A 26066-nucleotide genomic window follows, 5' to 3' on the forward strand; every position below is an offset into this window, starting at 1 on the left:
TCGGAGGAGAAACAGGAGAGACCACTTTGGTAGCTAGACAAAAGTAATTTTATTACATGAAGCGACGGGAGCGGGCATCAGTGGCCCGTCTCGTGAAAGAGAAAAATGAAGTTGATCAGGAGCAGCAGAAGGAGCCCCCTTTTTCTATCAAGAGTCTCACATGTAAAGTGTTGGATTCAGCAGGGGGTGAAATGAGGCGAGTTCAACACACTTGAGCTCGCACAGGCCACAGCAGAGTCTGTTTTGTTTTTTCGAGTGTGTTTTTTGTTTTCCACTAGACAAAAATGAAGTCACATAGAAACAAGAAGGAGAGACACTCCCGGATAAAAAAGAATAGTGAAAACGAGCAAAGCCCGTGACGCCAACCGGGCGCGCCCAGCGACTCTCAATTCACTCGGGGGATATCACTAAATCGAAAATGGAAGTCTTCCGTCTCTTCTTCTTCTTCCCCCCTCTTTTCCAGGGTAATACTTCCAAGAGAGAGCTCTGCTGCTGCTCTCTTTGGCGAATAAAGAGCTTCCACCCAAAAGTGGAATCCATCCATTGTCAACTTTCGGGACCCCCCTTTTTTTATTATTATTTTTAAGACTCTCGTCCTTCTATTCCGCACTCGAGGCACTTTGGCCATCTCAGAAAAGAATAAGGAAGAAAGATCAGTTTCGTTCCACCAACCGATCTCGAGTCGTCTCTCAGCCGCTCAGCCGGCGTTCATTTCCATGTTGTGCGCCATCTTATAATATGCCAGCCATAGTCTACTATACCGCCATAAAAGCTAAACGCAGTTTTCTCTTGCTGCACTTTACCTTGAAGACGTTTTTCCGGCCGTATAGTGAAAAGCAGCAGCATCCAACAGCCCTTCCAGTTCCGTCGTCCTCGCGCAATGACGTTCAATAGTCAGGGGTGGATGCCATCGATTTCCGCACCGTTTCCTCGCCGCCGTCGCCACTTGCCCTTCGCTCTGCTCCCCCTCGTCTCTTTTCCTTGCTCCAATCCAACCCGAGTAAATGATGTTGACGACGGCAATACAATCTCGCCCGGCCATTTTCATCTCTTATTTTTTGGGGGGTTGGCGGGGGATTTTGTCGGTACTGAGCTGTCGGTGCTGGTTCCAGTGTCACCAGACACCATCGAGAGACACTGAATACACAGGGCCACTGCGTTGCATTTCTCTGAAACTTAATCATTTGTCTTGGTTCCCTCTTTTCTGTTTAGAAAATCTGTGAATTGTTTTGGTTTTCTCACCGAGTCAACGACATTCTCGACTTTTTTCGTTTAGGTTCGTTCGATTATTCACTTCATATGTTTTCTATCTCTCAAAAGGGATAAATTCCTGCTCAAAATGAATTCAAATGTCTTCTGGCGCACGTACGCCGCCACCGCCCCCCACTAATAACTTTAGACGGGAGAGCATTTTGGGTTTCGACCGGGCGAGAAACGACCCGAATGACGGGGCGACACGTGTGGATGGATGATGATGATGGACTCTGTGCCGGGGCGCGTTGCGTCGCTCTCGCCGGAAGTCGCAACCTCCGCCGGTTCAAGCTTTCGTGACAATTAATCACCGATGAATAGACGATCGACTGACAAGGCAAAAGTGAGAAAATAAGTATGAAACACACCAACGGCTCGGCCTTCTACCCCCTCCCCTCCTCTCTCTCTCTCCTAGTGTATAACGGTAGCTCATCAAAAAGATTAATTTTCTTTTGCCCAAATTATTATTATAATGGATGAAAAGAAGATTCCCGAGGATGGAGATGGCGATACGCAACGAATGTAAACGAGGAGAACTATATTTCTGTGAAATTTCGGAATTTGGTTGCTGCTTATCTTCAAAGCGTCGTGGAACTATTTATAAGGACTATCTCTCGGTATAGCTCGGTAGATAGAGCAACTTATGCAAATGTCATAACGCGGCGTGAATATAAGGAAAGAAGAGAGAGAGAGAGAGAGAGAGACGGGGGGAACTCAATCTCTTGACGCATCAACAAGAACCGCAGCGCCACAACCTCATTTCAAGGGAACAAGAGAGAGAGAGAAGAAAATTGAGGCAAACATTGTGAGGTCCTCGTGTTAGTTAACCATTTCAACGAGCGAAAAAAAACAAAACAAAACAAAACAAAAGAGAATCATTCCCTGTGTGTGCTGTGCGCGTTGTGTGTTTATACGTAGAGAGACTTGAGTTGTTTGGGTGCTCTGCGTGTCTGCGATGCACTGAGCGTGTGTTTTGATGGCTTTTCGGCGGGAAAAATAAATAAAAAAACAAGGGGAAGAAGGGGAAGAAGGGGGTTCCGTCGGTGGATGAATTCCGTGTTGGCTCGGGAAAACGACGAGCCTGGGAACGGCGCCTGGCAGTTAAGCTGACGATGCGTTAGCGGTGACGGCGAGAATGAACAAACCGAGTCGTTAGATTTCTCCATCATTGTCGACGGTATAATATACACATAGAGTGTGCAATAGAGAGAGACAGAGTCAGTCAGTTCTTTTCTCTTTGGCGATGATGGGGCCCCCGGTCAACCGCCGGTCCTCGTCAGCGCCATTTCGTGACGTCATTATAATTTCTGAATAAGAAAACACAACAAAAGAGGGAGGGGGGGATGAGAACCCGAAGATGAATCATCATCGCAGGGAACAAGAGAATGAAGACAAATTGTTAGATATTGTTTAAAATTGGGCCTTCCAAAGAAAAAAAGTGGGTCAAATACATTTTGTTTTCCCCGATAAAAAAACAACAACAACACAGAAAGCGAGAGAAAAGAAATGAGTCCGCGCCATTCCAATCCATTTGGACGTGCACGTCATCATTATTATATTACGTACTACTGTTGCTAGCAATAGAGTACCGTACTGATTGCTCATACATCCAGTGCCACTATACTATATACTCATACTACACACACATATAGAGAGCTATAGCATTAGCAGTACCACTTGTAAGTAGTATGATGTTGTTGCAATCACATAGTAACATCACGCGGCTTTCCCCAATGTGTGCGGTTGCAGCCGTGCCAAAAGTGTTGTGAATGTTGTTGAGCCCCGGTGTAAAGTCATTTGCCGCATCCGTCATGTCAATCAAACCACAACTCACGAAAGAGGGGTGGGGGGAGGGAGAGAGGGAAGACAAGGCTAACGGTGGTGGAGGTTCAGACGGGTATAGACTATAGAGCCGCGCCGCGCCGCGCGGTAGCATGCGCAAGCAAAATAGTAGCCGAGCTGTGGAGCATCACGACTGCACACAACAGGACACACACAACACCCCGCTCCAGCGCTCCCCTGCTGGAGGCCCCGGCCGGCGTTCGTCCCTCTCTATAGCACCCAAGATATACTTGGCATCGAAGCTCATCCATCACCTTGGACGCTCGGCGTGGAGATTCAGGCCAATTCGTCACGTCAACCACGGCTCGATTGGCAGCACTCTTCTCCTCGCCCAACCAATTGATAAATCTATTATATAGCCACCGCCACCACAGCGCAACCCCCAACTGTCTGACTGCGTTCTCTCCCGTCCATCATATCTCTTTTTGTGTATATGTATATACGTCGTCGGCTTTCGAGTTGGTTCAATCGGCCGCCATTTCCATTTTGACTCTCACTCGCTCTTTTTTTTTTTTTTTTGATCTCGGAAATGAAGGAGAATCAGAAAGAAGAAAAACACCCGGAGAAAGTGATAAACATAAGTGTTATCGATCCATTTCGATGACATCCCAAAGTTTCTTCCATTTATTCTCCGCTGGCTGCTGGCGCAGATTCTATTGAATCCTTTCAGACGCACAGTCAGCGTATATATATATATGGATTGAAAGCGGAATTGGAAACGGTGCGGCAGCATAAGGCCATATAGATGTGCTGCTGCTGCTCCTATCTATCTATAGGGCTACTGCTACTAGTATAGACTACTACTAGTTTCAATACGTTTTATGGTTAGACTATGACCCGGCCATCTTTCAACTAGCGGAGACTTGTCCGTGTGTGTATGGGCTGGCAGGCGCTGCGCTGCTATCTTATATATAGTGTCTTGCCGATTCGATTCTTCTCTTTCATTTTCTCTCGTCTCTTATTTGGTCCGTTTTTATCGTCTATAGAGTCGTGAAGGTCCATTACGTGAGCACATCGACTTGCAGGTCGTTTCTCTTTTATTCTTGCGCCACATCTATATCAAGTTCACCAGATCATAGACGATAGATCAAATAGATTTATAGTTAGCCATAAAACATCTATCGGCTTCTATAGGCTCGCACCCTTGCACTCCATGCATGGCCCGGTCAGGTCCCTGAGCGATCGTGCAAAACGAGAGACAGAATCACATACAAGAGAAGGAGAAAAAAAAAACACATTCCATATAGTATACAAAAGAATCATGATAATAATACCAAGGAAAAGAAAAAGAAGTTGTGCGTGTGGACTGATGGTGTTGGAGAGAGGGGGCTGATTCCAGCGCCGCGCGAGGAATGATAGCGTCGAATGAAACGAGCAGTCAGCCGGTGACTACATGTACATCTATATATCCTCCATGGCTCCATCCATTCCATTCTTTTCTCTCTCTTCCAATGTTGAATGTTACTATACTGCTATACCACTGTGTTGGCCCCCGCTCCTTAGACTATAAGGTTTTCCCGCACGACAGGCCCGGATATACTGGGCACCATTCCAAACACACTGACAGAACACTGCCACCCACCCCCCGTACCGGGAGCAAAGTATTGGGTTTGCTCTGTGTGAAATGCCGGGCAAAAAAAAAGAAATGTTTTATACTCCCTTTTTTCCCGGGCGAATAGACGGAACGGAAAGCAAAATGGCAATAAATAAAACGAGATAAGTAACAAAAACGAGTCATCGAAACGAGTCGAAACCGATCCAATCAGCAGCTATTCATCGCCAAAGCCATATACAGCGTACACACTCTACTAGATACTAAACTAGACGTGTGTGAAAGCCTATATCTGACTGGCTCCGATTGAATGCGCGGCTAATGGAATGATTTCCAACAGCCGTGCAGTCGTCACCCCCCCCCCCCCCCCCCCCGAAGGAATGAACAGCCAGAAGAGGACGAAAGAGTGTGAATAAAACTACATCATCGACTTTCTAGTTCAATTGCTGTAACGGCTGTTTGAGATTTGAGAGTGCGCCAAAGACATAGCGACCTATTAGTATATTTAGTATATATAAGTTTTATTATTTATTTTTATAATAAAAAGGGAGGAATTTGGAGTGCTTGAGAACTTGCTACGACCCGGTGATACAGGCTCCTAAAGCGGTGTGAATGCATTGCCGTGACTGCCATGACAGTTCAGGGTGACTTATATCACGTTGCCGGTCAGAGCAAGGCACCTTGCCAGTCGAGAGATCTACTAGCTAGATATTGAGGGTAGGTTGGAAGCATTGAGCAGCATATACAGACGAAGCAGACGAGCAATACATACAGGTTATATAACACAGTGTGGGATACAATTGGGAGACACAAGGAATCGAACACGGGTCTTCTTGATGCGATGCGGAGATGATGACCGTTGATCGTTGAGTGCACATCTCGATGTGAATCTGATAGAGTCAGAATAATTCGCTTACTGTTCCCGTTAAAAGAACAGCGCAAGATCCGCTGCAGCATCCCGTCGCGATCATGGTGGTGCGTGTATTTGATCTAGCGATGATGGAATAAAATTAAATCAATCACAATCCCATACAGAAATAGCCGATCCTTTTTTAAAACTAAATTTTCCCCCGACCAGCGTATATTTGTAAGTTAAGCATCGAACATTGTTTGCAAGCACGAGTCGCGTGCATATCGTTGATTTATTTCTATTTCCTTTAAGTTATTGGCTTTTTGGAAGTTTTTTTTTTTTAATGTCGCGATTTCTCTCCCTCACTTGCCTTCAACCCGTCGGCTCTGTCCTGTCGTTGGATTTTGTCACGAGATTGAACGCGACGCTTATATAGCCGAGAAAGAGAGAGAGCGTAAAAAAAAGAAAAGATGAAAGAGAGAAGAAGAAAATAAGCCTTACAAAGTTTTATGGCCGGGCTTGATGTTCGACGACATCAAGTCGATCTTCCGCTTAAAGCCCCTGTCTCTGTTTCTGTCGTTCCGCTCCGCGCCGCGCTTGCTTTTCTCATTTTTCATCGGGAGCCACGAGTGTGTGTGTGAGCCAAGAGCCTCTGCCTCACTCTTGAATTTCTTCGTGTCGTGTGTAGCCCGGCACTCACGCAAAGCTCACGCTCTCACCCGACCAGCGATATAAAAGAAACGGCAGGGGCTGCGTGCACATTGCAATGTCGGCCAACTAGTCTAGTCGGAGAAAGGAGACGGAAAAATCCTACAGCCAGGGTGGCAGACAGCAGCAGAGAAAAGATCTGCCGGCCCCCTTTTCCCCCACACAATCCCTTCATGACTTTTTCAGTCCCGATGGCGGCGCACACGGGAGTCGGTCGCTTACACACGCCGGGCGCATCCTTATCAAAGTTCGTTTTACGGACGCGTGCTGCTGTTGCAAACGTCTACTATTGCTTCTACTCCATTACGGACCGCATTCTTGCACGTCTAAACTGCGACGACAGACTGTGCCGAGCTTATTGACCTCGCCCATCTCCGTCTCTTTAGTTTCTGCTCAACAGCGGGATGGAGTAATAAGTTGTCCCTATACATAATAAGGCAGCGACCACTCTGATAATACAAAAGACTGATGGACTGTGGCCCTTTGATGTCGTACGACTTCTCGTTTGTCTATAGTTATATTCTCATTCGGACTCGCCCACCCATCACAGGCATCACATGTTCTACGCCCCAGCGGCGCACACAGGCCAACAGGAACAACAGAATCAACAACAAAATGTAGAGATTACAGAGCCGTACAAACATAGACCCCCAGAAAGAGGAGGGAGGGGGCCGATGGTAAATGGATCTGATTTAATAATGATTTGAAAAAGGATCAGAGAGGGGGGAGACTATAAAAAGAAAATAAATAACAGGAAAAAGAAGTAATCGTGTCAAATGAACGGCCGTATTCTAGAAGGCGGGGACGTTGATTATTCGTCTAATTCAGCGCTCTTGGTTATGCATTAATCAAGAGAAGTCTCTCCATCCAAGTGCGTTCGACTGAACCAAAAATGGGAAAACGACTTCTTTTTTCCTTTCGTTTAGAAGGACCATAATTTTAAGTGTATTTTTTTAGGAGGCCCAGGGCCCTGCACGGTTGTCGCGAGTTTCATAACATGCGTGAATGCTGCTGCACACAAGTATCGATCAATAGGAAGCGGAATAAAAGAAAAACGACCCCACTGCCGACTCCCATATATATATACTCCAAGGGGTTTGAACGCGTCGTTACCCTCCCATTAGGGTGCGAACCCGACATAATGCACCAGCGTCAAAGAAATTTGCCTCGTGAAAAGCCAACGTTGACAGGCTTTCTCCGGCTACTCCCACTCTCAATCTGCACCGTACGCTCCGTGTCTTTCGACTCTTTGGCTCGGCTCTCATGGCTCATGGCATATAGCCACACCACGCTCTGATTTCTTTTCTCTTCTTCTTCTGATTGTCATTCAACGCCGACTGGAATCTCTGGCGACTCTCAGAGTTGAACGCTCGCCTAGGTCAGCGACGGCCCACGGAGTGTCGCATTACAAATCTGGCATTCAAAATGTCACATTCGAAGCATTTGACAGGAGAGAAACAGGCGGCGGGCGGCAGAATGCAGTCGCATACATTTTGTCGCCATGCGACACGGAGCAGTCGAACTTGTAGTCAAACATTTCACATGATTTCCTACAGGAATAATATAAGAGAGAGAGAGAGAGAGAGAGACGAGGAAAATGTGTTGGGAGGAGTCTTACACGAGAGTGACAAAAGGAAGAAGGGTGGAACAAAAATAAAAATAAAAATGAGAGGCGCAAAAAAAAAGGGAATCAAAATAGAAACAGACACAGCGGTGCGTATAAAAACGACGTTTTACCAAATGAAAATAGACGACCGTGCACAACCGAGTGACGTTCCGTGGGAAATGGTTACGCTTTTCAATACCTTTTTTTTTTTCTCTCCATCCCCCCCCCTTTTTTTATTTCTCCCTCCCCGTAGTAACGGTGTTTAGGGAAAGAGCAGTAGAGCGACACATCCCAAAAGAATTTTTCTTTTTGGATTTTCTAAGGCTTTTTTCCCCCCTCTTATATACTATATACATTATATGGCGAGGGTATTCTCTTTGGGCTCTGTTATTTCAATTCATTTAATTTCAAAAATTTTTTTGTCATCGTGTTGATCTTTTACTTTAAAGTTTTTTGTTTTCCTGTAAAGTCGGAGAAGAGGAGGAGGCGACATTCCCATATTTTTCGGGGACAGAAGCGAAGCTACACATTAAGTGAAGGTTCCAGGTCAGGACCTTATATAACTATGTGTCTTTTGAAGTTGTCGAGAGTGTGTTTCTAAATAAGACGTTGCGCACCCACACAATTTTATTTGGTTTGTTTGTGTGTCTTCCTCATTCGTTTGTTGTCTGAGACAGAAAAAAGGGTCGTTCGGTACAGTTTGTTTCATTTGACGTGTCGTGTATTTCTTTTTTAAGAATGAAAATCGACCAAAATGAGAGTCGACCGTTAAGCTTTTTCTTTTTTCTTTTTTTTTAAAACTTTTGCTCGTATTCAGGCGCTTCACCTTGATCCGTATTAGAAACCCATTATGTTTAATAGAACGCATTCGCATACCATCGATATAGGCTAAGAAGAGTGTGATGGTGGTGGTGGTGGGGGGAGGGTGGCACTTTGAAACCGATAGCGAAGCGGAGATAAGCGGAACGCGCCAGCTCCTGATATCGCGAACGGTCGTACATGCGAACAAGACATGGCCGCCAAAGTTATTGGTTTGATGTAATAATACCAACAAGGGAAAATCCGACCCCCCCCCCTTTATACACCGCCACCGCTTACAATCATAACCGTTCTCGCTATCATCTACCACATACCCATGTTCTTGCGCGCTGCTGCGTGCGTGTTACAAGCCAAATCGGGGGATACATGGATGGCCCGAAGAGTGCGACAACTTGGCTGTGCTCTCCGCCTTGCACTGTATGTGTATAGTTTAGACGTATACTGTGGCAACATGCATATAAAAACGGATACGTAATCCTCTTTCAGTGAAGCATGGCATCGTTTCTGCAGGAGATGCCGAGGAAGCGCGTTATCAACATGCTGTCATAGCCAGAAAATGCCAAAATGGCAATCGCTGGGAATAAATAAGAGAGGGAGAAAAAGGAGCAGAGCCCTGCAACAAGACGTCCACTTTTCAGCCTTTTTTCTTATTGTAAATTGCCAAAGGGCGTGGCCTGCAAAGAGTTGAAAGATACGATCGAGCATATCATCCCAGGCCGAGGAGGCAGAAGAAGAAAAACGCCGGGAAAAACTACACACATGACTTGTCTCTCTCTCATCTCCAATGGAAATTTTTGAATCTGACTGCCAACAGACACACGACATTCTTCATGGCGACTACATCTAACTCGTCATTTCGCCCATTTCATGCCATTTATCTTCTTCTCAACGACCTTCTGCTGTGACGTCTTTCCTTTTCAAAAGGGAAAAGGCAATGAAGAAGAGCTGTTTTACCCAACTTCGTTTAGGGCAAATGGTTCGTTATGATACATTGTAACATCTTTTCCAAGTCTGTATATGCCAGGCCAGCCAGCAAGTTGAAGGATGCGATGACTGGCCGTTGCCGGGCATCATCCGCAAACAAATAAAAATTTGTTATTCTTTTGAAAATGAAAGAGCCCCCCCCCCCCTCCCCCCTCCTCTCTAACTCCATCTTAACGACTAAATAGTTTTTCATCATGCGCGTGGGCGGGAAAGCAATTTCTAGTTTCAAATATAATACCGGAGATCGTGGTTTATTTTTAAGTTACAATGTCCTTCACATCCCTTTTCGTTGTTTCCTTTTTTCGATTTGGTATGATTGCACACACAACGTCCCTCCGTTTCTAAATCCAACAGCCAACTGCTGTTTGCCGCTGAACACAGTGTATTGTGCATAATGCATAAATAAGGGCTCTCTGGTAGTAGTTATACATGTACACATTATTCACTCTGATCACTAGGGTGTATCCATCGATGTGTCGATATATACAGGACCGGAGGTCCGCACTCTGTTGCATTTCTGTTCCGCTCCCAGTCAGAGGCATCAGCAGCAGCAGCAGCCCCAGCAACTTCCGGGGGCTTCCTCTCTTTTCCCTCCCTACGTCCTTTTTTTTCTTTCCTCTTTTTCCTTCTTTTGATGTCAGCATTCATCCGTTCATCGGCTGCGTTAGCCGTCCGCCCCTAACTGTCCGCCCAGTACGCCTGTCAGCCTTCTGCTATAAGCCCTTATATTTTCGCTTCTGTTGCTACTGCCACTCCACGTCGTCGCGCTCTACTCCGGAATTACTGACTCGGAAATAAGGGAAAATTGCGGCATATTTCCAACATGCACACAGCAGTCCTACAGCGCTGGATGTTGTGTACAAGTTCTATAAAGTAGATGTACATGTACGTTGAAATAAAACCAGAGAGAGAGAGAGAGAGACCAGTCAGCTAGCGCAGAAGGGGAACGCACACAAAAAAAAGGACATGACGGACTCCCGTACGTCCGCCGACGGATATCCTTCCGGTATGTGTATACAAGTCCGATATAGACTATCTCAATGTCTTCTTTAGTGACTGTATATGTTAAAGAGGGGGTTGGAAGGCTTGAAACGTCACAGTTGCCCACTTCTCTATTCTCTCGTGAAAAAAGAAATGAAGGAAGTGGGTGGAAAAAGGAAAAAAAGGAGGAAGAAGTTGCCGTCCCAACAACACGGTCTACTTGTCAAGAGCAGCAGCATTTATAATATGGACGTATATCTAAATGAGAACTTTTGGCTTCACTTGGTTGCCTTGGCCTCCGCATATACAGTACCCCCGGTTTGCTCGGATACTGTTGTGTGATGCAACACGCACGCGACATGCTACTTGGCAGCCAAAGCGTTCCCGGGAAACCCCCCCGAGTTGACGTCCGACTCACAGATTTACCCTTTTTTTCTTTAAATATTTATTTTCTAGGTTTGTTGTTGTATAATCTGTGTAGTACGCGCAAGCTCGTTCCCTTCTTGAATGGGAGGCAATACATTTTGGTATTATACGCTCCGGATATAACTAATGAATTTCCGAGTTCATTAGCTGATATATTTCCCGATTGTGTAATATATTGCACAATCGCTCGCTCTGTGTCGAGCTCCATACACTTCCGTTGAGTCCGGCAGCTCCGCGTCCGCTCCTTGTTGACTCATTTACAATGAGCGTATATAGTAGATTGTGAATGAGCTTTTACAAGCCATCAAAGTCAGCTGGCGCTAGATGTTTGCCAGCTTGCGTGTATACACACATTCTGTTGCGCATTGATGAGATGCCGGCCATCCAACAATGCTCTGCTGCTAGCTGCTGCTGCTACATCAAGGATCGAGTGACCGGCGGCAGCAATCAATTTGAAACCAAAAGTCTATTGCCAGTCTATTGCAACCGCTGCAGAGCCGGACGGGTTGTTGCTATGGTCTCGTCAAATATCCACAAGTTTCTCTCTCTCTCTCTCTAGCTCGACTCCATTTTCCAATACTTATATACAAGGAAGTAGCACCTCCAGAGCGTATCGGACCATGTCGATCGTCTATAAGAAACCGGAGCTGAGGGTGGGCAGAGAGAAAAGCGTCACGTGGGTCTTGTGTTTGATGTGCGCTCGTCTACCAAGTAAAAGGCGTTTGCGTTGACGTTATAGACGAAAAAAAACCCCAAAAAAATCGACGAGCGGCAAAGCCCGGCAAATGGACGCGCGGGGGTTGCGCTCCACGACACCGAGTTATTGGCCCCGAGGACGGACTTTGCAAGTCAGATGGACGAGGAAAAGGGGGAAATATAGTAAAGGGTGGATGGACGTCGTTGGACACGACGACGACGACGCTGGCAACAGTCTTGCACGAACGGATGGCCGGCGCAACCGGTCGAATACATACTGTCACGAATTGGATGCCAATGTATTTGAATGTACACTACACACACACACACACAGTGCTGCACACAGCCTATATTTTGTTTTTTTTTCTTTCCCCTTTTATTTTTTTGTTTTATTTTAGAGCCAGCAGCGGAGAGAACCTTTAATGACAGTGAAGCATGAAGCGTTGCGGTTAGTTCCGCTTTGTAGGACTCACGCAAATAGCGAGGGAGGGGGGGGGGGATCTAGCGCCCCGCTATCTACTATATAGACGCGACCGTGTCTCTGTTTAAAGTAACTGGCACACAGCAAAGGCACGCGGGATATATATCGATGGAAAATTGGAGAGAGTGTTGCCCGATGTCCCGTGAGTCTCTCTCACCATCCGGCGGGGTCGCCGTGTACGATAATATATGCACGCGTATATATAGGCTATAGTTGCTGTCCGTTTCCAGTGGTTCTTATTTTTTTTCCCCGGTCTGTCTTTCTTTTTCTCTTTCTCGATTTGATGTCATTTCGTTATTTTCCATCTCCCGATGACGTTGAAATTGATGAATTACTGTGGCCTGGTGGTTGAATGAAAATCGAATGGAATGTTTCTTGCTTCCTCCCTGTCATTGTCTATTCTTTTTTCTGACACAACAAGTTGGGCGGACGGTAATATCGTGCAGACACACACACACACACTATCCGCTATCCACATTTTGCATATACGGTGAATAAACACGTTTACATATACCGCAACACGCTGCATTCGCTCGTTTCCTTGTACATAATTATGGAAACAAGTAAATAGCTTATAATATACATACAGTTCTCTCCGAGTTCTAAGTTGGTTTTGCAAAACTGCGGTTACCCGCTCGCTGGAAATATAAATGCGGTATTAAAGTTAGATTAAAGCGAGTGAGTGTATTAGTCGGCAAGTTTAACGCATCTCGTAGTATGCACTATGAGATGCGGTGAAAAATACAGTACATTTTCGCCGCTGCTGCTGCTGCTGATGCGGAGTTGGAATGAGAACGAGAGAAGTCCGGAAAGGAAGTTGAGCATTCGGGAAGTGCGTGTCTGAAAAAGAACTGTGAGTTTCAGAGACGAGTTAAGAGACTCATGTCAAAGGGAAATGAAGAGAGTTTCATTAATCCATTGATTTCGGCTTTCCTCTCTCTCTCTTTTCTCCGACATGGCGACCGTCGAGAAGGGAGGGGGGGATATGCTGTGCATCCGCGATGAATTCAATCCATTTTGAATGGCGAAAATGGTGTCGAGAGAAAACTGGAAGGCGAGCAGCTCCTGATGATGCCGACGAAATAAAGATGGAACGGGTGGATGGGGGCGGAGTTGGATGCGTCAAGCAATCTAGGGGATTTCCGTTTCGGGGCATCAGGTGGCGTACGTTCCGCTGGCATCCCCCAAATACATTACGCAAGAAAAAGAAGAAGCGGCGCGGTGACTTTGGTATTTTCTTTTTGTTTTTAATTCCCTCGCTTCCTCTCCGCTCAACGTTTTCGAGCTTGAATGACCTAACCTCCTCTCCTGTGCAAGATATTTGATAGCCTTACCTAATCGAGCTCAATCACTTCAAAAGTCTCTTTTTTCTTGAGGGAAGGGAGAGGGGGGGGGGGGTAGCGGAGGGAGTTGCTTTTCATCTGCTTCCGCTTCTTTCATTCTTGGTCGTCACCGTGCTGGTCATCGTCTAAATCATCGTCATATCGTCATCAAACTGAAATGTCGGAAGCTCGAAACCTTTTCGAGGTTGTTGGACCGGGCGAGCAGCACATCACATGTATCGAGAAGAGGAGGTGGAGGAGGGGGGGCCGGAGGGAGCCCTGGAGTGCTGGGCGAGGCCCGCCGCACACGCTGGATCAACAGTATAGACACAGGAAGTCAGCTCGGCTGGATTGTTGTTTTTCTCCCTCTTTTTTCTTTCTTCTTTTTTGTGTGTGTGTGTGTTGTGTTTGTGGGTCTGTTGGTTCCCAGCGGCCCAGCAGTCCGGCTCAAAAAATAAAAACCCCCCGGTAGCATTGTATATAACGATGACATGGGGGTTGGTGTGAAGCGGGCGGTGGCACCGGTATACCAAACAGCACGGCAACCGGAATCAACTTTTTTTTCCCCCTCTTTTTTCATTTTATTTATTTTTTAAAAAAGAGGAGTTTGCTGAGTTTGTTTCCTCCTCCCCTCGACTGCTAAATGATGGAATCTCCCCTTAACTACTGAAAAAAAAACCACCTCCCTGTCGTCTCTCTCCCCCGCCTTTTTTCCCCCAGTGAAAGCAAGTCATTTGATTGTATAACATGTGTAATATGCGATAAAGAATAAAGCATACAAAATAGCGAGGAGGAAAGCGGAGGCGGAGATGGTATATGGAAGTTGACATGAAATAGACGTGGGGGCATATATAGAACACAAACATGTAAACATTTTTTATTGAATATCAAATGAAACATCTTTGATGTTATTTCACTGCGTCAAAAAACACAAAAGCGTCGACGACTTGTAGTTACATTTTGCATGTAGAAAAGAAAATAGAGCCCCCCAAAAAAGAAACAAAAAAGAAACAAAAAACATCAAAAGACGAATATAGACGCCTGCATATGTATATGTGTTGGGCGGGAGGGGTATATATACATGTGTGCGGTCGTTGGACACAGTCGTGGAATTCCCGGGCACTGCTGGCGCAGTGGCGCTGTAGAATATAGCTGGGCGAATTCATCTCGTTTCGCAGCAAAGGCAGGCGGTGATCGACGGGCGGCAGCAGCGGCAGCATTGACGACTTGGGGGATTTTCTTAATGGCCGTAAGGGCAATCCTTCTCCTCTTCCTCTCGTTTACGTCGTCGTTGGCGTCGTTCCACCCGAGAGAGAAAAAAAATCAAAACACACACAAAAAAAGAAGAAAAGTGAGAGCATCAGAGAAAAGAGGCAAAACATTAAACGAGCGACGATTGCGCGCAAGACGTATACGTACACACGGTCCCCGATTTCTTCTCTTATCGGGGCCGTTCTTCTTTTTTTTTCTTCCTTTCCCTCTCTGTCCTTGCTATAGTCTCACCAACACAATAAGCTCTCAATGTATGTTAAGCTCAACATTAGTATGAGCAATATCCAGGCCGGAACACTCACACAATGTGTATAGATGGAAGAGAACCCATATATCTGTCCGTTTTCTTATCCTTTTTTTCTGGGCTGTGCGCAGTTTCTTCTTTCTCTCTCTCTCTCTCTCATACACATTCATTTCTTTTGGCTTTGGCTTCTTTTCTTCTCTTTCTTTCCTCGGCTGCCTTCATTTATACATAGGCCCAAGTAAAAGAGGGAAAGAATATATAAAGAACAAAAAAAAAAAAAAAAAAAAAATAAGAAAAAGAAAACCCTTCATCTGGGATGCAAAGCACATTTCGCAAAGTGCAGGCAGCTCTCTGGCGTCTATATAGTGTAGCGCACACAACAGCACCGCACTCAAGACAAATCCCCCCTTTTCTCTCCTCAACTGCCAGCCAAAGTTCCTTCTCTCTTTTTTCTAGCGATACACTCTTCTTCTTCAGACATTCTTTCTCGTTTCTGCACAGTTCGTGTGGCCCGTATATATGTATACGTGTATCGCATCGGCCCGCGCGCGCTCTCGCTTCTTTTCTTTTCTTTATTATTTGATTTCGATTTACTTGCGTTATTATTATTATGATACCCGCGGAGCAGAGGGAGACAGTGCGGAACCGGGGGGAGCGACAGTCGACGCCACGTACAATGTGTTACGCCCTCGTGACAGCGCAAATATAATAAACAACAACAGTAGTAGTCCTAGTATATTGTAGTGTAGAGTATAAATGCGAATACATATATAGAGTTCTGTGCTAGCGCACTTTTGCATGCGCCTGCTGGTTGATGTGCGCGAGAGCGCAGAACTGGATGATGGAGATGACGGCGTAAAGAATATGAAGAATATGAAGAAGAAGAAGAAGAAGAAGAAGAAGAAGAAGAAGTAGAGAGACTTGATGCTGACAGAACGGCCTGGCCCGGCTCTCCGAGAGATGATACATGCAGGCAGTATACATATGGAGTGTAATAATAACTCGTCTAGGAGCGCCGTCGCGTACATTACGAGAATGGCAAAGGCAAACGAGCAAAAGGATATCAAATGTAACACACCGTCAGACACACATTCGCAACGGGAGAAACGACAAGACACACATTTCTATCTGCCCGTCTTTTCTTGTTCTTGTTCTTTTTTTTTTTTTTTCTTTTTTCACGACTCATTTTCTTCCTTGGCGTTTCTCATTTCTCCGCCAACGGAAACGCCATGAAAGAAGAAACTCAAAAGAGATCTATATAGGCTGAGAGAGGCGGCGCGCGACACAGCCGAGAATATATAGTGCTGGCAGCAATCAGTTTTGTGAATATGATCAAGCCTCTGCTGTGCATCCTATCCTCTGCCTATATAGTCGCTGCTGCTGCTGCTGCTGCTGGGTCAAAAACTTTTTTCTTTCTTTCCGCGTCTCTTGTTCTCCACGTCATTAATAACTGAAAGAAGGCGGCGACTTTTGGGCTAGTGACGGGTCCTTCCTTATTTCCATCTCTTGACTTTTCTCTTTCTCTCTCTTGCATTTCGTATAGATGTTGATCTTTTCTCTCGTCATCTTTTGCCTCTGCCTCATCTCGTATTGATATACAAGAGAGCAATGCACGAATCTGTGTGCTCCCCACCATAACTTTCCATCTTGTATCTATACTTTTATATAGTGCATCGGCGGCGCTCCTGGATCCTTCGTACAACATGTATTTCACGTTATTAGCTTTCATATTCTTCTTCTTCTTCTTCTTTGGGTTTCTTCCTTCGATCGTTCTTCTTTTTGGACAGCCGAACGGATCTCATAAATCTTACACGGATCGCACTCTTGCCCTCCACTTCGATTGCAGCACAGAGTCAGTCTGTCTTGTCTCGCCAGCGCTCTTCATTGATGTCTTCAGATGGAAAAAAGCCCAAGAAGAAAACGCTGGCAAAGATGGGAAAGGTCGTGAAGCATCGACATGTCGACTCTCAAAGATTGTTTTACAGATGAAGCAGCAGCAGCAGCAGCAGCAATGTGTATTGTATACACACCGCGCATGATATATATATTGTATTAGCTATGGACGCATGCAGCTGGTATAGGCAAGAGGATTCCTTTTTTGCTGCGCATTGTATTGTCGAGAGAAGAAAGAAAGAAGAAAAAAAAAACGCAAAAGGACCCGAGAAAATAGTTGCGGCACAGCGGCGCAGGGATCGATAAGGACGGACGTCGACGTCGGTGCTCATTTATCCCAAGTTCGACTCGACAAAAGAGAGGGGGGGACCCTTCGATGTACTTTGATAGCTCATTTATATTGTGCTCTCCCCAGCACACACAACACGAGCCAAATCAGCTCGAGATAATTCCGGGGAACGACCGCACTGGCCTGACTTTGACATGTCATTAATTTCTTCTTCTTCTTCCTTCTACCCTCATTTTTCTCTCTCTCTCTTTCTTCTTTATTTATTCTCTCGATTCGTTTTTTTTTTTCTTCAGGAAGAAATCTGTCGGAAATCTTGTGTATAGTGCTCAACATTTGTTCCCTTTTTTGAACAACTAAGCGAATATTATACGATAAATATTTTCTCCCACTTCACAGGGCGGCTGATGTCACAGCAGAAATGAAAGCATATAAACCGATATTGTATTGACTTATTTTTGGCCGGCTGGGGGCCGGTCCTTTCTAAAATCGCTCCTTCCGCTGGTGCGCATATTTCGCTCGTAATTTGCAGCTTTTTTTTCTTCTTCTTCTTTTGGCTGCTCGTAAAAAGTCATCGAAATGGGACGGGGGAGGGGAGAGGGCTGTCGCGTCCAGTTGGCCGTCTTTCAAGAAGCACAAGAGGAAACTAGCCATATTATTTCCACTTTTTTTCTTCACTCTACTCTTTGTCGGGCAGTTCGTTTCCTTTCGACCGACGAGAGAGAAAAAAAAAGTCTTCAACGAGATGAAACGATTGAAACGAATTACCCCAAACTAGAAGGAGAAGAAGGAAACAAATTGGTAAGGGAAAGAAAAGGAATGTTGGGGTATACACACGTACTAATTGAAGTAGCGGCATCAGTCTAGGGAAAAGGGAGGAACGAGATGAGTGGAAGAACGACGACGCATTTCCACCGAGAGGGGGACGACGGACGGACGGGCGGACGGACAGACGGACAGTCTGAGAGACACAAAGACCAAGCAGAGTGGAGAGAGAGAGAGCCCTGCACCATTTGAAATGCGCATCAATCTGAACGGATCAAAAGCTTTCTATGATCCTCCGCGTCCTTTCCTCTGTTCTCTCTAATATTCTTCATTTGGCGGCCCCTTCCGTTGCAGCAGGGAAAGCTTACGATGAAACATTCCGACAGAAGAAGAAGCCCGTCACGTAAAACTGAGCAAAAAACACGGAGGACAGGAAAGACTTGAAACACACGAGCTGTAATACAGCGGGTGGAGACAGAAATAAAGGAAACGTGTCTTATAGCATATGACAAGTCGAGAATACAGCACACACAATAATATGCAGCACCAGAGGGACGGAAACAAATGAAGTGGACTTGCATACATTACTATATGGTATACCTCATTTCTTATGCATAAGGCGCGTCAATGGACCAAAGGACTTTATGCACATTGCAGCACAAACGCTGGACGACTTAGACTCTTTTGAAGACATGTCATCCTATAATATAGGTGTAAGACCACCTTTCCGGTTGGACCAAAGCTTTCTTATTCAGAAGAGGTAGAAGATTTCGCAAACAGCTTATATCGACATATATATTTATAGTACTAGCTAGGTAAAGGTTTTTTAGAATGGTAATTTTTATAAGCTGATTTCGCAAATCGATGTCCAGTTATTCGATCACACACACAATAACGCGCTTGAACGGAGAAAAAAAAAATTCGCGAAAATAAAATAATCCACCCAACCGAATAATCGTAGAAAGCCAGCCCTAGGTAACAGCAAAGAGCCTCTCACTTCCTAGGATCTAACAGAGAGGAGAAAAAGAAAAAAAAACCGGCCAAGAAAGATGACCTCTTATGTGAGTGCTGTGTGTGTGTGTGTCGGCTCACGGCCACGAACGGACGGAGTCATCCACGTGGAATTACTAGACTAGAACACAATTTTTTTTTCTCTTCTTCTTCTTCTTCGTGTTGCATTTAACAAAACTCAACAATGGATGAGGGGGGAATTCGGGGGTTCCTCTCTCTCTGTTATTTTTTGTGTCTGCACTCTGTGTTATTGTTGGCCTTCTTTTTTTCTCTTCTTCTTCTTCCCTTTCAAAGTGAAGGTTTTCTTCTTGTGTTGTCTCTCTGCTCCTTCAACATTTGGCTGCTAACAGAAAGAAGAAAAAAGATAACATAAAAAAACAAGGGGAAAATATTCCGAGGGAAAACTATGTTAACAACCCTCAAGGGCCGGCGGTGAACTCTCAAGTCACTCGCTCTCGTGATGGTAGCCCATACACGACCTACTACTGCAACTTTTATTCTTTCTCCTCTTTCCTCTCTCTGTCTTCGTATACTATATATACATACACAGACACACAGTGTCGACACACACAACCTAACAAATATAATAACATAAAGAAGCCAGAAGGAAGGAAGGAGGTACGACGGGGAGCAGATGAAAAAGGAGACGAGAGAAACTAGAGGGGTTGTTTTGAGATATTTTGAAGCCTCTGTTGCTGCTGTTCGAGTGTTTCCTTTTCCCCCCTTCGTATATATACAACAGCCCCGGCTTGTCACCATCAGTAGCGCGGCCATCAGAGCGTCAAAAGATAAATAATAATGCGCAACTCGATTGTCTTCCTCTCTCCCAATATAGGAAGAAGGAGAAAGTGGGGAGGGGGGGGGGGCATGTATGGACAAATTCAATTAACACACCCAGACTATATGTCGTCGCTATGTATAGGACTATGTAGGATGGAATAATAAAGATTATTCGAATTCAGTTTTTCAAAGGTTAGAGCTATAAAACACATAGGCATAACGCAATACGGATAATGCTGGACAGGAAACAGCTGCCGAGAATGACATTTAGGTATTTACCGAATAAAAGAAAAGAGGTGAATATATGCGAGCTGATGGATAGACTTATTAGCTTATAGAATGCGACTGAATCCAGTCCATTACACAGGTGGTGAAACTATTTCTTTCTTCTGGTTGTTGATCCTATATTGGCAGTCAACATCGTTGAACGTGTCTTACGTACGACTATTGGCTTCCGCCATATCGAGCGCTACTGTTTCATTTTTCTATAATAATGCAATTTCGATCATGAATCGCGTGTGCGGCATACCATTGTAAATGGCGTGGCTGAATCATTGAGTCCACCACCTGATAGGATTGCTCTTGAGGAATCGATACAAAATGCCTTTCGTGCAATGCAATGAATATGCGCCGAGCAAATCGTCAGCAGTCTATGCTATGTGCAGCACAAGCACAACTACTGTAGATTCACAATAACTCACGGTGAAAACAACTACAAGAACCTACCGGTATATGTACTGCCCACCTGGCGACCACCCGTGAAACAAGTCATTGGGGTTGCACGCGCGGGATTTCCCAAGCTCGCAATAATTCCAAAATGAGATAAGATTACGAGGAACATGGCGCACTAGAAGATTGCTGGGTGGTCAACCTTTGGCCATACTAGCTATATGTATGTACTACGCGGCGCAGCCAAAAGGGTTTTAAAATTCGATGGCTGATGGCTTTTGACTAGACATAGTGAGAACGATGAGAATGCCACCGGGAAAAAAAAAATTGTGTCAAATATTAGAAAAAAGAAAAGAAACGAGACAGCCAAAGCTGGACCCCGTCCCCTGTTGTACACATCCAACCGATTTATTTCGTTTGATAGGTAATCCAATTGTCTTTTCGATGAATGTCGATCTAGAATTATTCCTCTTCACCTACTCTCTACCCCACCCCTCTCCATCCATTCAACACCGACGAGATCCTCCTAATACTACACACGTCGTTGGGTTTATTTATTCCTGCAGAACAGGAAAAGGGAACGAAGAAAAAAAAGGAAAAAAGGAAAAAAACAGAGAAGAACTATCTGTCGTTCTTGTTCGGACTGTCCTCTCAAGTTCAAGTGCAGCACTCCGTGCGTGTGCGTGCCATGCAATATGCGGGTGTATGCGGCGGTGTTATTTAGTGAAAAGTTCGTGTCACCTTTGACGAGTCATCACAAATGCGCTGCAACTTTTTGCGACAAGTGCAATTCAATAAGATGAAAGCCTTCCGCGGTCCAGAATGGGAAACATTCGAACCCTGTCAACTCTCTCACAGAAAGAAAAAAAAATGTAGATCAGAGTCGGATTTGCGTCACTGAAGGACTTTAGTTATTGATCAACTCATCAGAGATTTTTTATTTGTTTTTTTTTCTTTCTCTTTCTCTTAAATTTTCAGATGTCTATTTGCTATGCCTGAGTCGTCTTTTCCGTCCTATGCGGCAGCGACGTGTTTTTACACATTTAATCCTAGATGAGGGATCGACCGAGAAAAATCCGATGGAAAAAAAATAATAATAAGAAGAAGAGCGTGTCGCTCCAAATCGATTTGATCGTCGTTTAATAATCGAGCGGAAATAAGGTCTCGGGCCGGAATGAGTCGCCAAAACAGGGCCAAAGGAGAGACGGAATGGAACGGACACAGAGAGAGAGAGGGGGGGGGGGGAGGAGACGGGAGATTATGGTCCGTCAACACATATTGGCATACAGCACACAACTTCCGTCAACTGCAGTAGTAAAGAAGGAAAAGGAAAAAGCAGCTGACCGGCTATAATAATAGCAGAGAAGAGAGGAAAAAGGAAGTTGCTCATATCATTTTCGTTCATCTCCGCGTGCGAAAAGAGCACTCACTACCGCGGGGCGCCATTCATCAATTGACCAATCAATCAGATTGTCCGGCTTTCATCGAAAAAGTGTTTGTATACACATATAGGATACGATATTCTATTTCTATTCTAGATTGATTTAGTTATTCGACGTTATATTCGCACAGTGTCACACATTGGGTGAACGGTCAGCGGCGCGGGCGAGAGCCGAGACGAAAGGCGAGACGAAACGTCCCTCCGAAAATGATCCACTGCTCGCGTTGTACCTCACCGACAAACAAAAAAAAAAAAAAAAAAAAAGGCGAAGAGATAGAGAGAAAGAGAGAGAGAGAGAGAGATTCTATATGCTATGGCCTTTCGGCAATGGCACATCATGTCTAATCTCTCTCGGCTCGGCTCGTCCGCACGTGTATGCGGACGTTAAAGGCTATATGGGATGGTATATACTATACGTGGTGGTGGTTGGTTTTTATTGAGGGCAGCAGAGAAGGGTCAGCTGCTACTGCGGCTGCTGCTGCTGCCTCGGCCATCGCAATATACTTGATGACGAGGCTAAAAGAGAAGAGATGAACGAAAGGCCGGAGAGAGGGTGGCTCAATCAATGAACAACAAAATCCCCCCAGCAGCAGCGGCGGCGGTGGCGGCTCTGTGTCGTCCATATATTTCCAGTCACCCCCTCCATCGCAACTGCCCAATCTAACGAAAAATACGTCGTCTGTTGTGCCGTATCTATCCAAGGTATAATAGCCGGGATTGAGAATTGAGAATCGGATGGGACAATAAGTCCTTCGTCGTCGCGGCGGTGGTTCGGACATTGTCAGATGGGGAAAAGAGAGAAGGGGGCGGACGGATATAACGACGTCAGGGCATCGGCGGCGGCGGTGGAGGACTCGGTGGTATTGTGGTGGTGGTGGTGGTGGTGGTTGAGTTTCCTCTGTTTGTATTCCCTCGTTATGGGCCGCCTTTGATCCTCCGTGTGCTGACGCCGTTCTATCTCTATGCCGATGGAATAAGAGGGGGGGGGGGGAATAGGGCGCGGCTATGGTTCACATGTGAGGTGCTTCCGAAGCGTATATACACAGCACTGGCATACGACTGGAAGACCCCTGGAACAGAAGCGACAGCATGACTGAGATTCTTTTTATTTTTATTTTCCATCTCCCCTCTCTGTCGTTTTTCAAATGCATTGGTATACACGGGACGAGATCATCATCGGTTGGACCGTTTCCTCCCTTCATAGAACCTTTTTTACAGACCGCGCTCATCTCGTCGTGCAACTCCTCCCTTCAATCTCTCTCTCTCACTGTGGAAAAAAAAAAGACTAGTTGTGTCTATCCGCTGCTGGGCACGCTGCGCAATCCCCCTTCATATGTAACAACACGTGTCTGGATGAAAGCAAAAGCTTGGGCCCCCTTGAAAAAAAAATCCCAGTCCTTATATGTATTTACTATCTCTCTCTCTCTCTCTGTGTGTGTGTGTGTATCTATAGTTTCTTTTTCTTTTGCTGCTGTCCTGATTTTTCTTCGGCCCTGTATTTCTCCTGTAACTTATTTAGACCTGGATGTCGGAGGCCAGTCACGAGTTCCCCATGTATAGGCAAGGGGCAGCCAGTCCATTCGGATGAGATGAAGGAGATATGGGGAGAGGCCCATAGGCCAGAAGAGAAAAAAGAAAAAAAAAAACGTACATGTAAGCCCCTTTGCAACTGTATATGCCATCGGGGGTATCGAGTAACTGTTGTGCGTGCGTAACTTTCGCGAGTCTGCTCGTCTGTGTTCCTCTCTTGGCTGTCGCCATGAAAGGCGGTCGCTCATAAAACCAGATATTATATACAAGGCCTCCCTCTTCATCTTCTTCTTCTCCTCCTCCTTCTTCCTGTTGTGTGTGTGTGTGTGTATCGCATCTTTCTTTTGATTCCCGTTCGCTTTATTTCAATCGTCCATTTGTTCTCGTCTATACAACATAGATGGGGACTATACACACACACACATAGACGTATATATACTCTAGATACTCGTAGATATTTATATCTATCTGTATATAGGCACAAGAGTTGGACGTTCATATATACTGGGCAGGAGAGAGAGAGCCTCTTCAGTATATATCCAGATAGATGTATCTCTCTCTCTCTCTCTCTTGCACTGCCTCGGCCCTGTCTTCTATATCTCCCCGTATATATATTTATAATATGGTATATGGATGTTGTCGTCCTATAGCTTCTCTTATGTAAGTCGAGTGTATATCTCTACGACGAGAAAGAGAGAGAGAGAGATACTTTTGCCAAGGGAAAGAATCACGCTGCTAGTCCCATCTTCGATCTCTTTATGTGGCCACCAATTCTTGCCGATGCGAGATATAGCTGACAAGTCCCAGACTATAAAAGAGAAGAAGCAAGAAGAAGAAGAAGAAGAAGAAAAAATTGTATAATATACTTATGCTATAAAGGATCAGAAGAAAAGAAGCGGACAAACCTTTGCCTCTCTATTTCATCAACCGTAAAGATATTGAAGCAAGGAGGGGGAAAAAAAGATGAAAAGGGAGAAAACTATACGTACATAATAGCTCTCCTCCATCAAACATGACGCTTTTTTCTCTCTCTTATTTTCTCTTTCTTCACGGATATCCTATTTGTTAGTAGATACATCATGATTATAATTGTTATTTCTCCTCATTTTTCAGAGAAGAGAATCAAGATTTGGTTGAACTATACAAGCATTCCGACGAGGGCCCGAACAGCAAGTAGAAGGCTATAATATACACCAACAGTTGAATCATATTTTCTCTATGTTGGCTCTTGCGCTATCGTGCCAGCACAAGATTGGCAGATGCCCTTTTCAAAACAGCCGGCAATTTTATTCCGTCGTTGTTTCTCTCTCTCTCTCCTCTCTCTCCACAGTCTTTCAATATGATAGTCAATAATAAACTCTCGGTCGATCGGTGGACGCAACACGGAGCTGCATCCAGCAGCACCGGGAGCTGGCGTTTATTGTTCACGTATTAATATTTTTATACGCGCGTTACCCCCGCAGAGAAAAAAAGAAATAACGCTTCCAGCCTGCGTATTATGGTTCATCTCCAGTGTGTTAGATACTACGGAAAAAGTGCGAGCTCGGGGGGGTTATACCCGAAAAGCCATCAGAGATAAATCAAACGAGAATTGTATGTAAGATTATGAGCGGAAAGACGAAGAAGAAGAAGAAAAAACGAGGTTTTTGGCGTTGGGTAGCTCGCCGCTCTGCGGCTATTTCCCGGCAGAGATAATAGACACAAGAATATGTGCTGCTGCTGCTGCTTCTGCGTGCACATAGTCTATATAGTATAGCCGCTCCCGCTTCTTCGTCTCTCTACATACACAGCAGCACAGTTGGAATCTGTTCCGCAAGGCGCAAAAAGGAAAAAAAAAAAAAAGACTCGGGAGCAATTGAGATAAAGAGAGACAAGAGGGCCGAGAGACGCGTTATAGATAGAGCGCGTCGTTCTTTGCTGCCTTCGTCTTCTTCGTCTTCTTCTTTTGAGGATTAGATTCTTGTTGCATCAGGGCTTTCAACGTGCCCGCACTCACGCGTTATTCTCCTACTCCTCCTTCTCCCCCCACCCCCCTCCCACTATATGTATACCCCTTTTTTTTCTAGACTCTTTTATCATCATCCTTTTGGATATCCTTGGCTCTCCTCTCGAGATTTCGGGCTTCGTGAGGGATGCGCTGCTTCAACTTGTTTTTCTTCTTCTTCTTGTTCTCTCTTTTTTTTATTTATTTATTTTTTTTCGTATATACTCTTCTTGAGTCGACGTAATTGACCTGTCATTAGATACACACACACATACAGAGAGAGAGAGAGAGACGCGCTGACACATGGCACACTGTTGCAACAGCAGCTGATAGCCCAAAGGAGAGAGAAGAAGAAGAAAAAAAAATTGGAACGTGAAAATGTCATGGCAGATGGAGACCAGATCGTCCCGGTCGTCACGACCGCGTTCACTTTATCCCGTATCTATTCTCTTCTTTTTCCATCTTTCCGCATCTTTCAAACGTATAGACACACACACACTATACAATCATATAATCATCACATGCTGGATATAAGAAGGGAAAATAAAATGTGAAAAAAAAAACCTTCATCTCTTCTTTGCATGTCATCATCTAAACAATTTTTCTACAGTGGAATAAAAGTCGAATATTATTATTGAAATATTTAGTCAACACAGCTGCCGGCCGGGGCCGG

At 45.1% G+C, this 26066-nt stretch overlaps 1 protein-coding gene across 2 annotated transcripts in view; it reads right to left on the reverse strand.

Annotated features, from left to right (window-relative positions):
* LOC124344416 (cysteine and histidine-rich protein 1-like) overlaps positions 1-26066 on the reverse strand; it is a 115482-nt gene that overhangs the window by 26688 nt on the left and 62728 nt on the right. Inside the window, exon 8 of one of the 2 annotated variants that reach the window (XM_046797954.1) lies at positions 17505-19332. The exons of the other annotated variant lie outside the window; for it this stretch is intronic. Within the exon in view, the coding sequence (XP_046653910.1) occupies positions 19237-19332 (96 nt within the window). The 3' untranslated portion in view covers positions 17505-19236. Of the gene's footprint in view, positions 1-17504; positions 19333-26066 lie in introns of those variants that run through there. 2 annotated transcript variants of the gene reach the window in all.

Source organism: Daphnia pulicaria, chromosome 6, assembly GCF_021234035.1.
Source record: "Daphnia pulicaria isolate SC F1-1A chromosome 6, SC_F0-13Bv2, whole genome shotgun sequence".
NCBI classification, from domain to species: domain Eukaryota; kingdom Metazoa; phylum Arthropoda; class Branchiopoda; order Diplostraca; family Daphniidae; genus Daphnia; species Daphnia pulicaria.